The following is a 13,674-nucleotide window of genomic DNA, read 5'->3' as shown; positions in this document are numbered from 1 at the left end:
ATTAATACCAGTAATAAATATATGAAGAGAACAAAATCAGTTGAGGTCGTGTCTAAAATACTCAGGTTTAGTTTACGAAAGGAAAAAACGTATATGGCAAAATCTAGTGTTGGGATAATTACAGCTGACGCTTAGGAAGGAAAGTAGCACTTCATCTAGATACTGCTTCTCTAAAACCCAGCTTCCCGAGTGTGGGGACAAAGGGCACGTTGGTTTAGTCACTGTTCTGGGAGTTGGGTCCTGGTGAGCTGGGCACAAACAGGGGAAAGTCGGGCTGAGTCTCCTGTGCTTGCGGACTTCCTGCAGCTGCCTGGCGGGTTGCTGGGTCTGGTGCCTGTGCTTCAGGGCAGCCCAGCACCGCCTGCCCGTGCAGCTCGGCACCCAATGCTCCCCCAAAGCCCCCCAGCCCCCGGAGCGCTGGCGGAGCCCCGGCCTCCTGCCTGCTGCACCTGGAGGGCAAGAACAGGCTCCTCCTTCTCTTCCGCAGGCTACACCAACCTCCCTTATTCTAGAAAAGCGAACACATTCTCTCAGAAACTCATACACACAAACCAAACCAAGGTTTTCCACACAACGACAAACCCTCCTCCCTGCCCAGCCCGAGTCCCGAGTGTGCCCGTCTGCCTCTCCCAGCCCTGCCCCGGCCGCCGCGCCTCCCTTCCAGAGTCCGCTCGCCTGGCTGGGCGGCTCCTCGGGGGATGAGGACGGCAGAGCTGCTGGAGGCAGGCCGCCAGTGTGGGAAAGCTGGCGTGGGAAAGCCGGCGCATCCCTGAGTGGTTCTGGGCCCTGGGCAGGCTGGTGAGAACTCTCCAAGTCTCGGTTTCTCATCTGTGAGACGAGAACAGAAGTGACCCTGCCCACGGCGTGCTCAGCACCAGTCTGCACAGCGCGAGCGCCTGCCGGGTGCTTGTCTTTCTGACCTTGCCACTCTCCTGATCAGGCCTCCCAGGGCTCCCCACTGCCCTCCGGTCAGCGTCTGCTCTCCTCAGTGTCCCACGTGTCAGAGCCCTTGGCCCTCACCTCCCCGTCTTGGGACCTGGGCAGAGACAGGCCTCTCACTGTTGGGGACTGGCCTGCATCATGCGCTGAGGGCCTGGCCCACCCCCAGGCTTCTGGAACTGCTCCAAACTGGAGATGGACAGGTGGGGACAGAAGCCACAGCATTTCCCAGGGACCCTCGAGGGTCCTGCCAACTCCCTCCCTCCTCCAGTTAGTGTCCCTCAGGCCTCTGCTCAGGGCTACCTCTGCCATGTCCCCTCCCGGGCTCCCTCCACAGGCCCCCTTTGTGGGCTCGCTCCATGTCCCTGCTGGCTGCAGGTTCCTTCTCTCCACAGGAAGCTTAGAAGGAACTCAGGGCTCCCCTGGTCCAAACCTTTCCTTTTACAGATGGGGAAACTGAGGCCTGGAGGGGGAGGGTCAGGCCAAGGTCACAGCTGGGACTGGAAGCCAGGCGTCCTGCCCCTGCTCTGGCTCTCTTTGCCCATCACGCAGCCTGCATTTCTGCGTTTCTTCCTCTTTCATCCACGTCTCATTTCCCCCTCATCCTTATTTTCTCCTTTTCCTTCTCTTATCTGGTGCTGACCTACACACCATCGCATTTACACATGGCCCACCTTTTGCAAAATGGTCAAGGCAGCTTCCCTCTGGGGACCAGCCAGTCACCCCTCCCTGCCCTCTGGAGCAAATAACAACCGGGTGATTCTCTCCAGAGGCTCCTCTCAGCAAGGCCCGTGGCAGGTGACTGTTCTTCCCACGCCCACCTGGCTCCTCGTCCGTCCCTCCCTGGTGCACTCCACCCCTTCGCAGGGACGGGGCAGTGGCCGGGACCCACCTGCTCAAAGGGGCTTTTGCTCCTGAGGTCTTTGGCTCCCAAGAAGACCCAGCTGTCACGGAAGCCCAGCTGATCTGCGTAGGAACTCCCCAAACTGGAGAAGAGCTGCCTGACTTCGCTGTTCATTCTGCAGAGGACCAGAGGGGATGGTCAGGGCACAGGGTGGCTCGGAGGGGCATCAGGTGGCGGGCTCAAGCGGGGCGAGGTTCCCGCCCTCTGTGCCTCCTTCACCATCTGCCCTGGGCGGGGGCGCAGAGAACGGGGCCGCGCTCGGGAAGGACAGGAGGAGGGGTCCGTGCCTTTGTCTCCGAAAGGGGCTGGGTGGGTGGAGCGATGCTGAAACAGTGCTCTTTCTGTTCACAAACGTAAGACACGTCTACTTGGAAAATACAGAACATCAGCAAGAAGCAACTACAAAATACAGCCTCGCCTCCTTCCCTTGACGAAATCAACATTTTGATATATTGGCTTTTCCCTCACTGAGCACCAGAGGGTGAGCATTCTTCCAGGTCCTGAATATTTTCTGCATCGTCATTTTTGATGCAGTGTATCCTCATTTATGTATATATAATAATATATCATATGTCACCATGTCATAATTTCTGTGACCACTCAGCTATTACTGGACAGGGCGAGAGAGCGTCTCCAGTTTTACACTGTTGTAATGGAGGCTATGACGAAACTTCTAGCACATTCTCTGCGCGCTCGTCTGATAATTTCCTCAGGATAAGTTGCCAGAGGTGGCGCTGGCAGGAGCGAGGACCGGGCATGCAGTCTGGAAGTGTCTGGCTTTCGTCACTGCGCGGCCTGGCAGGTGGAGTTTTCTACTTACTTGGTCCCTGGGTCATCGTAGGAGGCCACCAGCACCAGTGTGCCCTCTGGAATTTCTTTAAGGAATTTCACCAGGAACTGAACATCTGGGGGAGGAAGGAAAATGAGGTGCTGGTCATAGGGGACATGACCGCTGGTCATTCTGTCTTCCACTGTCTGGGAGTGGCCCGGGGTGGGTGGACACAGAGCTCAGAAGCCAGGAGGAGGCAGCACCCTGGGAGGAGCCCCGCGGCCTTTGTCCTGGGGGTGAGCAGTGAGAGGTAGGTGATCTGCGGTGGCTTCTGGACCCTGGTGAGTGTGCCCCACCAGGTGAGTGCGATGTGCCACTGGGGTGAGGACTCCTGGTCAAAGGGCCCTGTGGGCCCAGCCCTCAGGGGACCAGGCACCATCCTCTCCCAGGAACTCTGGGTTCTTTGCACACCCCTGACTCCCTTCTAACTGGATGGTGCCCGGATTGTGTGAGCCGACTTTAGAAGGAACACACACGGCGGCAGACAACCGAGACCACTGAGAGAGACGTGAGTCTACTCCAGCTCTCCTGCTACAAGAAGCAGCAAGACTTCGTTTGTGTCTGTAGCGCCTCCCTAACCTGCAGAGCTATTAATATTGAACCGAGAGCAGGCCTAGGCTCAGCACCCGGGGAGGCGGCAGCTTCTGGCTCACTGTGAGGATGATGATTTCTTTCTGTTATCTTTATTTTTATAACCACTTTTCTGCATAATTAAGGCAATAATATAGTTTCCTTTTAAGACGTGCTCTTCTAATGAAAGGCCCTTGAACTTTCAGGACAAAAACAGTGTGCTGCTGGCCGGGCACGGTGGCTCGTGCCTGTCATCCTAGCACTCTGGGAGGCCGAGGCGGGCGGATTGCTCAAGGTCAGGAGTTCCAAACCAGCCTGAGCAAGAGCGAGACCCTGCCTCTACTATAAATAGAAAGAAATTAATTGGCCAACTAATATATATAAAAAAAAATTAGCCGGGCATGGTGGTGCGTGCCTGTAGTCCCAGCTACTCGGGAGGCTGAGGCAGGAGGATAGTTTGAGCCAGGAGACTGAGGTTGCTGTGAGCGAGGCTGACACCACGGCACTCACTCCAACCCGGGCAACAAAGTGAGACTCTGTTTCAAAAAAAAAAAAAGACAACAAAACAACAACAAAAAAATATACTGTGCCGGACAAGCACCATTCGTTTGTTTGTGCTGGTAGCAGACACTGCAGTCCGGCGCTGGTCTGGCGTGGGAGTGGATGCTGGGAGAAAAGCAGTGTGCCTTCTGCTGGCTATCACGGTGCTTTAAAAGCCGCGGCCCTCTTTTGTCTCCTGGGGGAAGGGCTGCTTGCTCTCAAATGCTTGTTTCTGGGTCTCCATCAGCCACGGCTATATCCAAGCTCGTAATATGGCACTTTAAAGCTTAGTTTGATCGTTAAACATCGCTCCCCTTTTCATTCTGACAGATGACTTCCTTGCTTCTGAACCAGTGGGATGGAGCCACGGAGGCAGAAAGGGAAGGGAGACGAAACTGGCTGCCCGGGCCCTCCGCCGGCCAGGCTGGCCCCTCCCGGCAATGATTTCAGTTATCACTGAACCCTCACGCCACCTTGTGGAGTAGACACTGCGGTCACCTGTGTCTCACAAGTGACGACAAGAGGCCCCAGGGGAGCCAGCGGCTTCAGGCCACGAGTCTGAAGTCTCTGAGCCCAGAGCTGGGCCTTTCCCACAACCCTGGCCCCAGGCCAGCTGGAGTCCGCAGGCGCCTGGGCAGACACCGGCCCTCAGCCCATGCCTGCCCGTCTTCTCAGCCCTGCCCCAGCTCCCTCCTTACCACGCGGGACTTGCACGCCTGCATGAGGACACCTCGGCGTGCCTGTCCAAGTGCCACCCATGCCGCCCTCCCACCCCACAACGGCCGCCCCCCTGCCGGCTGGAGGGAGGGGCACACCTGGGAGGAGGCCCGCGTGGGCCGCCGCAGGCTCCAGGCTGGCACAGCCCCTGGCCCTGCAGGCTCCTGCCTGTGGGCTGGGCCGTAGCCTGGGAAGGCCGGGTAGGGCCCTCTGAAGTCCTGCCCAGGGCAGGGCCCGGTGCCCTCCTCTGAGTGGGGCCACGGACCACCTTCCGACACCCCCACTTCCCACAGTTCGGCCCTTCTCTTGTTTGCGAGGCTGAGAGGGTCAGCTCTCTGCTGCCTGCTGACTCCCCTTCGGGCTCACAGGTTAGGTGGGCATAGGCAAGGTGGCTCCGCCCTGGGGCTGAGGCGAGGACGCAGGGAGGCAGGAGAGAGGACACCCAGCTGTTGGCAGCTGGGAAGCCCCTTCTGCTCTGCGAGGGGCTTTCTGGGGGTGGCGGTCACACACGCTCTGCGTCCCGGGGACGCCAAGCCCGGAGCTGGCCCCTGGTCTCAGGGGGACGGAAGGGAAACGGCGTCTAGCTGGGCTCCAACAAGGGGCTGGGGCCCAGCTCCTCTGCGCGGATGGAAACCAGCCCTGTAGGGCCAGATCTCTGCCGCCTGCTGCTTTCCACTCGTCCTCGAGCCTCCTGTGCCGGAGGGGGGTTGGGTGACCAGCTGGGCGGCGGGGTTGGCATACTCTGCCACGCTTTGAAAGATGCCAGGAATGCAGAGTGAGGCCCACCCCACCATGGTGGCTGGTTGGCAAGGAAGCTGCTGGTGGGGACTTCGATGTCCGGGACTTCAGCCTGGGCAGGTCAGCGCCTGTCTTGCCTGGCCGTGCTCAGGGCAAGGAGGGGTGACTCTCTAAGGAGCACGCTGTGCAGAGAGGCTCGAAAGCATGTCTGCGCAGAGAGGAACGAAAGGCACCTGCAGGCGGGTGCAGAGAGCTCGGAGCCCCAGAGAAGTCCTTTCTGGACCTCAGGGACCTTGACCTGTCCTTGGGTTACCAGAGACCCAGGTCCCTTACCTAGCAGAGCGTGAGTGGGTGCAGACACACGCCCTCGTCCTCAGCACTTCAGTGGCGCTTGCCTGGCCTGACTGCCGGCACTGGCATTTCTCCGCGGGAAGGTCTTCTCCGGCCTCCAGCTCCACGCATCTCCCAGGGGCAGGCCAGAAGTGCCGGGAAGTGCCGAGGAACTAGGGGCAGGGCCGCCCCCTCGTTTCTCTGGGGTGTCTCTGAGGCATGTATTTGGTGCTGGCTCCAGTGTTCCCACTGCCATGTTTAATGGCTTGCTAGCACATTTCCCTTCCGCTCCCTTCCTCCCCCGCCCGCCCCCCTGCTCCCCTGCTGACATTTTGCCTCCAGGTGAACTGCTGCACTTGGGTTCTTGTCTCAGGGTCTGAGTCAGCCCCCACCTGCCTCGTTCTGCTTGTCTGCAGTGGGAAATGAGTGGCAGCCCCGCGCCAAAGGCTCCCTGCCCCACCAAGGGGCTCTGCCCACCCTGCGGCTTCGGTGCGGGAGAGCACCTACCTCCAGAGTACATGTCAAAGGTTTTCTGCCGCATCACGGTCCCCGTGGTTCCTAGGGGTCAAGAGAGCAGAGCTGTTACCTTCTGCTTGCTTGTCATTTTGTGAAGATGGCTACGCTGTTGTCTAGAGTCTAAGAATAGAATGCGAGCTGAATGAAGTCAGGTCCCGCAGGGGTGTGCAGGACTGAGCTGCTGCCCAGGGATTGCTGGGCTGATCCAAGTGGTCCAGCACGCAAAGGCTGAGGGTGTCCCTGGAATCCAACAGAATCTACCAAATCCGAGTCTATGCTCTGTCCTGCCACTTCCTAGCATGTGACTTAACATTTTGACCTCAAGTTTTGCATCTGCACAATGGGTGGTGTGAACTAAATACAGTATATTTAAAATAGTACGCATACAAGATGGATTTTAGCTCCAAAATCTTAACAAGGATGATGATCTTCATCATCATTCCCACCTAAATAGAAAATCTGCAACTTGAGTCCTCCAACTCGTGAAGGCAAAGAGCTGTGCAGAGAGCTAAATGGCACTCAGTTTCCCAGGGCCCAGGAATGTGAATTGCGGTTTTTGGGTTTTGTGCCAGGAGGCGGCAAAAACCCCATCCTCCAGGAACCCCGTGCTCTGGAGGGAAGTGCAGTTCGCCCTCGCTGCCACCAGGTGGAGGTGTTGCAGCGGGGATGGCGGGCCTGCAGCAGATCCTGCAGCAGGGAGGACCAGCCCTGGGCCATGGCAGTGCTCCCACATGGCCAGGCCCGCACAGCCCTCCAGGATCCTCAGAGACACGTAGCGTCCACACAGAGCTTCGCCTGAGGCCCTTGGGAAGGGCCAAAGAACCCCTGAAACTGCTTTGTCGACCGTGTGCGGATGGTGGCCACGAACTCTGCCCCACTAAGGGTAAGAACTCCTGGATCTTTAGCAATGCTTGTGTCGTCCGGCTCATTATAGACTGATGAGGGCCTGGGGCCCAAGATGACTGCCGGGCCTCCCGAGAGCTGGCACGCAGGCGTGCTATCTGTGTGCTTCGGGTTCCTAGTCTAGGCAGGTCGTTCAGCCGAGTGCTTAAAGCCTGGAGCCAGCCAGGTCTGGGTTCAAATCTGGACCGTTCTGCCAGCTGTGGGGCCTTGGCAGGTTGCTTAGCCTCTCTCAATCTCATTTCTCACCTGGAAAATGGGGCTATGGAGCACAGCTTTATTCTAGCAGAGTGATGGGGCTAAATGTACACAATAAGTGCTCAATAAATGTTCACTCTTACGGGTGGTGGTTTTTATCTTTTGGATTTGTGAGAGGCAGTGAAGGAGGCTCCACTCTGGGGCCATCTCATAGGAGAATATTCGAAGAGGTTTTCTCGGGGGCGGCCCATTTGGGGAAAGAGAAACTCAGCAGGTTCCGCCAGGTCACTGCGGCTGGAGCCATTCCTGCCCTCCGCACCTTGGGGTGAGAGCAGGCTGGGGGGATTGTCCGCGTAAGCTCAGGCTCCTGCAGTCATCTGGGGTCTGGCCTGCATGGACGAGTGCCGAGGCCACCCGAGCTGCCTGCACGAAGGAGCCGCCGTGCCAGCAGCCACTGTCCTGAGGCCGGAGGGGACAGGCCTGGAGGAGTGGTGCTCAGCGTCCTGCTCTCCTGCCCGGCCCCTCTTCCCGGCTCCCAGGAAGCTGGCCAGGCTGTCCTGACCCCCGCCTGTCCACGCAGGGCCCCATCCTGCAGGCCTCGCCTCTCCCCACTGCCTCTTCCAGGTTTCAGCCAGAAAGACCCTGCGGCGCCCCGTGAGCCTCTCCCCTCCCTCCCTCTCCCTTCCCTGCCCCTGCTCGGGTGGCCCTGCCTGGAGGAGCCTCCCTCCCTCCCTTCCCTGCTCCTGCTCCACGTGCCCCTGCCTGGAGGAGCCTCCCTCCCTCCCTTCCCTGCCCTTGCTCGCGTGGCCCTGCCTGGAGGAACCTCCTCCACTTTCCTCCTGGCAACCTCTACTCCCTTTACGCCCAGTGACCACCGCCTCCCTCTGGAAGCCTCCCCTGACCCCCGGCCCACTCTGTGTCCCAGCTCCCGTATCTGCACTTCCGAGATGCCCCCACACTGGCACTGTTGTGGGCTTCACTGACACCCGTGGGCGTGAGAAGCCAGGCTCTGTCTTCCAGTTCTCGGCTGCTGACCCCAGTGCCCGGTACCGGGCCTGGCCACAGTAGCCGCTGCCCGTGTTGTTGGATGAATCAATGAAGGTGTGCGTTCAGCGTGTGATCCCCCATTGCCATGGATTGTCCCCTATGGCCTTGTGTGTGTTGGTTTAAGCTGGGGAGGTTTTGAGGCTGGGCCATGTTTCAAGAAGTGTGTCCTCCCAGGTCTGTGGCAGAACCAGGTGTTTCTGACCTTCTGTCCCCCAGGCCGGCCCACCACCCCTGCCCCCCAGTGCCCAGAGCCTGGTGGGGCTGTCTGGGCTGGACCAGCGACTCACCATTCACCGGATGTCTCTGACCTTCTGTCCCCCAGGCCGGCCCGCCACCCCTGTGCCCCCAGTGCCCAGAGCCTGGTGGGGCTGTCTGGGCTGGACCAGCGACTCACCATTCACTGGATGTCTCTGACCTTCTGTCTCCCAGGCCGGCCCGCCACCCCTGTGCCCCCAGTGCCCAGAGCCTGGCGGGGCTGTCTGGGCTGGACCAGCGACTCACCATTCACTGGATGTCTCTGACCTTCTGTCCCCCAGGCTGGCCTGCCACCCCTGTGCCCCCAGTGCCCAGAGCCTGGCGGGGCTGTCTGGGCTGGACCAGCGACTCACCATTCACTGGATGTCTCTGACCTTCTGTCCCCCAGGCCGGCCCACCACCCCTGTGCCCCCAGTGCCCAGAGCCTGGCGGGGCTGTCTGGGCTGGACCAGCGACTCACCATTCACTGGATGTCTCTGACCTTCTGTCCCCCAGGCCGGCCCACCACCCCTGCCCCGCAGTGCCCAGAGCCTGGCAGGGCTGTCTGGGCCGGACCAGCGACTCACCATTCACCAGGGCGATGTTCAGGCCTCTGCCCACATTGTTTTTCACGGGACTCATGATCCTGAAGGTGAAGAAGAAAAACAAATACAACAGTCAGTGCCGAGTGTGCAATGGATGCTCTGCTCTCATGACTGGGGAAATCCGAAAGGGTCCATGCGGGGTGACGTGGAAGTGTCCGGAAACACCTGGAATGATTTGGGCCTCTGTTTTCTCCTGGAAACCAGTGGTAGGCTGCATTCTCTGAAGGGTTTCTTGTGGCATGTTTGGACCAGAACAGTCTGCTCAGAGAAGAGGTGGGGTCCCTGCCTGGGCTCTGAGCTGCTGTGGGCATGCCAGCCCGCCTGCCCAGGCTGTGAGGACTGGCTGCTGGGAAGAGACAGAATCCAGAAAGTTCTGCCATCCCGGGGCGTCTGGGCACCCCACGTGGGGCGCAGCCGTGTTCTGCTGGCCCACCATGCACACCTGTCTTCTGGGGCTGCTGGCAGAGCTGTCTCCAGCCTCAGGCCGGGAAGTTGCCGGCACTGAGCTCTCTCTCCCAGGCCCAGACAAGCAGAATGTCCTGTGTCCCTGGCCACAGTGACTGGGCTAGGCGTGGTCCTGTGACTGACCCAGGCCAGTCAGTGAGGACCAGTCTTGGGACTTTTGCAGGGCCAATTCAGACTGTGTAGCTCTCTTCCCATTGGGTGCTTGGCTGGGCTATTATGTCAAACCAGCTGGTGGCCTCTCTCCTTGACCTCATGGAGAAGTCCATTTTCAGTAGAGAAAAAAACAGAGGAAAACAGAGCTGAAGATGGTGTGAGAAGGAGCCCTGATGACATGGTTTGACCCCTGGATCTAGCTGGTCCTGAAGTCCACCACCTCTGGCTTTTGAGGTATATGAACCAATAAGTTCCTTGTTTTGACTAAACAAGTTGTATTTCGGTTCAGAATCCTGGCTGAAAGACCCATCTGTGTTCTTTTGTAGGGTGAACTTCTGCCCCAGGGCCTTTACTCTCCAGGTTGGATAATGGATATACAGTCTTTCTCCTGCGCCTGGACGGGAGTCCTGGCACCTGCTACAGCTGGGCTGTGATGCCTGGGTCTTGGACTGGAACCTTTTACACAGGTGCCTCTTTTTGTGGGAAGCCCAGGCTGGGCTGTTAGACCTGAGTCAAATCCTGGCTCACTTTTCTCATCTTCACAGTAGGGTTAATAAATAGCAGCCCCACCTCCCCAGGATTTGGCGAATGGATGATGAGATGTGATGTCAAAGCACTTAGTAAGGTGCAGGCAGACACAGAAGCTGGACTATTATTTGTGACTCAGGTACTTGAGTACAAGGAACCCTGGGGAAGATGTCACTGGTCTCACAGGCCTGCCCCCTGCAGCCTCTGAATTTTCTAATGGATGAAATAAAGGAAACACAGGCGCCCTTGAGTACTTACATGTGGTTTTCAAAGCACAAAGAGGGGCCCACGACGTTGGCGGCCCCGCTGCAGATTTTAAATGCAAAGAAGTTGGCTGGGCAGGGCTTGCTGAGGTCGCACTTGGTCTTTACGGCTTCTGGGGAGGGAACAGACCAGCTTTTGTGGGCAGCAGCTCAGGAAGGGCCTGGGGGAGGAGGGGAGAGGGGGGGAGAGGGGAGGGGAGGGGAGGGGGGAAGGGAGAAGAGGAGGGAAGGGGAGGGGAGGAGGGGAGGGAAAGGGGGAAGAGGAGAAGAGGAGGGAAGGGGAGGAGGGGAGGGGAGGAGGGGAGGGGAAGAGGGGAGGGGGAGAGGAGGACAGGGGAGGGGAGGAGGAGGGAGTGGAGGGCAGGACGGGGAGGGGAGAGAAGGATGGGGGAGGGGAGGATGAGAGGATGGGGAGGGGAGGACAAGGAGGATGTAGAAGGGAGGATGGGGAGGGGAGGATGGGGAGGGGAGGACAAGGAGGATGGGGAGGGGAGGACAAGGAGGATGTAGAAGGGAGGATGGGGGAGGGGAGGAAGGGGAGGGGAGGATGGGGAGGGGAGGACAAGGAGGACGGGGCAGGGGAGGACGGGGGAGGGGAGGGCCAGGGCGCAGGCTCAGGACAAAGCCCAGAGGCCCCCAGCAGCCTTTCTGACGGCTGAGTCTGGGAGACGGAGCCCCGTGTCCCTCATGGGAGCGCAGGATGCTGGCTGTGTCTGGCCTGATTTCGGCTCCTGTCACAGCTCCAGGCACAGCCATGCTCAGTGAGTGCGGCCAGCCTGAGTGAGCAGAGACACTGTGAGCAAGGGATCCTCTCTCTTGGGCCACGGCAGCCTTCTGTGACCCCAGAGGTCCCGCTGACAGCCTCCTGGGCCCAGCCTGGGGGCTGGGCGCCTCGCACAAGCCAGGCTCCCTTGGGGAAGCCTTCACCCTGCTCACACCTCAGCTTCCTCATCTGTAAAATGGGCCAACTATGGGGCCTCCCGCTGGGTTCTCGTGAGGAACAAATGAGCACGCGCAGTACATGCTGGCTTTGTTCCTTTCACTCATTCGTCACTTGTGTGCTGAGCACCTACTTCGTGCAGGACCCTGGGGTAGACGGCCAGCAGGCTGGCCCGCTGAGCCCAGCGTGGTGCCTGGGAGACCCGCGGGCGCTCACTAGGTGGCACTCTGGTGGCTGCGGCTGTTCCTGAGGCCAGCGTGCTCTCCACTCGGCCTTCAGGGCAAGTGCGGAGGCCGGTGCCAGGCGGGGAGGGGGGAGGCATGCAACGAGCGGGCCGGGCAGCCTGGCTCTGCCTGCCCGAGTCAGGCGCCGGCCGTGGTCTGCTGGTGCGTGCTTCGGAGCAGACCCGCGGGCTCCTAGAGGACTCTGGGCGCACCGAGGGCTTGCTGGACCCCGGGGCACGCACTTGACGTTTGTTGCCTTGCTGCGCTGGCCCCATAACTCCTGTGCCCGGCACGCCGCAGGCGCCCAGCGAACCTTCGCTGCAGGAACGCACGCCGCGTTCAGGCCAGGCTGGGCCAGGCTGGGCAGACAGCGAGTTTCCGGGGCCCTCACCAGACTAGCGCCAGCTCGTAGGTGAGCCGGGAACAAGCATCCCTCTGGAGGGACACGGCGCGCTGCGCCGGGCTGGGCAAGCCCGAGGCACCTCTGAGCAGGCCGAGCAGAAATGAATGCAGCCTGCGCGGCCCCTGCTGGGGTCGGCCCTCAGCTGGGCGGGCAGCCCTGGGGGTCTGAGGAGGCCGCTCTCCTGGGGCCCCTCCCCGTCCGGTTTCGGCACAGCCACCTGGTGGGTGTGACCGAGCTCCAACAGGCCGTGATCGCCCAGAGACGGAGGCGGGGAGTGGAGACACCGGGAGGGGGGTCCAGGGCAGAGTGGCCAGCCACGCCCAGGGCCGGGCGGCGGACAGGACTCGAGGACGGGCCCAGTTCCTGCTGCAGGGCTGCTGAGGGGTGTCCGCCAGGCCCCCTCCAGCCACCTGCACCCCTCGCCAGAGGCCGGTTACTCTGAGACCAGAGCGTCTCCCCTGTGCAGGGAGGGAGGTTTGTCCAGGCCTCAGGGGCCACCCCTGGACTTTGCCCAGAGCCTAATCAGCTGCAGCTAAGTCTGATAAACCTGCTGCCGACAGGCTGCCTCACGCAGGCTTTTCTGGAATTGATTTTCTGACCATCCAGCCTTCACGGCCAAGTGCTGGATGAAGGGGGGGGGACGCCAACGTGTCTCTGGCATAGGGAGGCAGGAGATCTGCCCTGGGGGCTGAGGCTTGGGAGGCTGCCTCAAACCTTGGGGCCCAATCCCGCTGGGACCCTCAGCCATTGCTCAGGGTGTGGCGATAGCATGATGCCTAGAGCACTGGGGGGGGCATGTTGTCAGGGACTTGGGCCGCTCTTCCCTCAATCTGCCGCGTTACTTGCCGGAAACTCTCCCTTTATCTTTGGCAACTGTGAAATCAGGGAGTGGGTTCAGATCAGGACTGTCAGACAGGCGTCCTCTTAAATGTCGTTTTCGCCCTACTGTTAGAGGCTTAGTGATAAAGCTCTGAGGCTGCCTGTGGGCTTGGAGGGAACAAATGCTGGGATTGATTGGTGATGTCTACACGGGAGCTGGCAGGGTGGAAGGTAGCACACGTGCTTGAATTTGTCATTCCTGCAGCAGGTGACGTCTACACGTGTGTTCCGCACCAAGATGTGGCGACACTGTGTCCATTCCAGAATAAGACCAAGGAGGCTTCAGGGCATGGGGCTGAGGGCACGCTGGGTTGATTCACAGCGTTTGTGCTTTGTGATCCCACAGTGCAGTGGGGCTCCCATGCCCTTCCTAGTCCAGTAAAATCCTACTCTAGGAGCTGCAGGCGCCACCCTGAGAAGGAAGATGGGGGAGCCTTTTGCAAGAGAGGTTGAGGGGGCAGGATCGGGACTAGAAGAGGGGGTGGGGATTTGACTTCTGCTCCACCTCTTAGAGCTGAAAATCTCTCGGCCAAGAGATTTCACCTCTCTGAGCCTCAGTTTCCTCACCTATGAGAAGGGCTAATTATAGCGCCTACATAGGGTTGCATGTAGGGTCATGAGAGATGCCTTGGAGCTCTGAACAGTGTCTGGCACACAGTAGGCACGCAGTCATGTCACTGTTGCCATCGTAGCTGTCCCTCCCTCCCCCGTCTGCCCCTGGGGGCTGAGGGCCTTGCTGGTGCCTGTCCCGA

At 59.8% G+C, this 13,674-nt stretch overlaps 1 protein-coding gene across 2 annotated transcripts in view; it reads right to left on the bottom strand.

Annotated features, from left to right (window-relative positions):
• The window catches only part of FAM3D (FAM3 metabolism regulating signaling molecule D), a 33,391-nt gene that overhangs the window by 995 nt on the left and 18,722 nt on the right, over positions 1 to 13,674 (bottom strand). For both annotated transcript variants that reach the window (XM_075998806.1, XM_075998805.1), the window contains 5 exons: positions 10,472 to 10,589; positions 9,050 to 9,108; positions 6,075 to 6,125; positions 2,664 to 2,748; positions 1,832 to 1,958 (listed from right to left, as the gene is read on the bottom strand). In XM_075998806.1, coding sequence (XP_075854921.1) covers positions 1,832 to 1,958; positions 2,664 to 2,748; positions 6,075 to 6,125; positions 9,050 to 9,108; positions 10,472 to 10,589 — 440 coding nt within the window. The remainder of the gene's footprint in view (positions 1 to 1,831; positions 1,959 to 2,663; positions 2,749 to 6,074; positions 6,126 to 9,049; positions 9,109 to 10,471; positions 10,590 to 13,674) is intronic.

This window comes from Microcebus murinus, chromosome 30 (genome assembly GCF_040939455.1).
Source record: "Microcebus murinus isolate Inina chromosome 30, M.murinus_Inina_mat1.0, whole genome shotgun sequence".
Taxonomy (NCBI): Eukaryota; Metazoa; Chordata; class Mammalia; order Primates; family Cheirogaleidae; genus Microcebus; species Microcebus murinus.
This window is presented reverse-complemented; position numbering and strand designations above follow the sequence as displayed.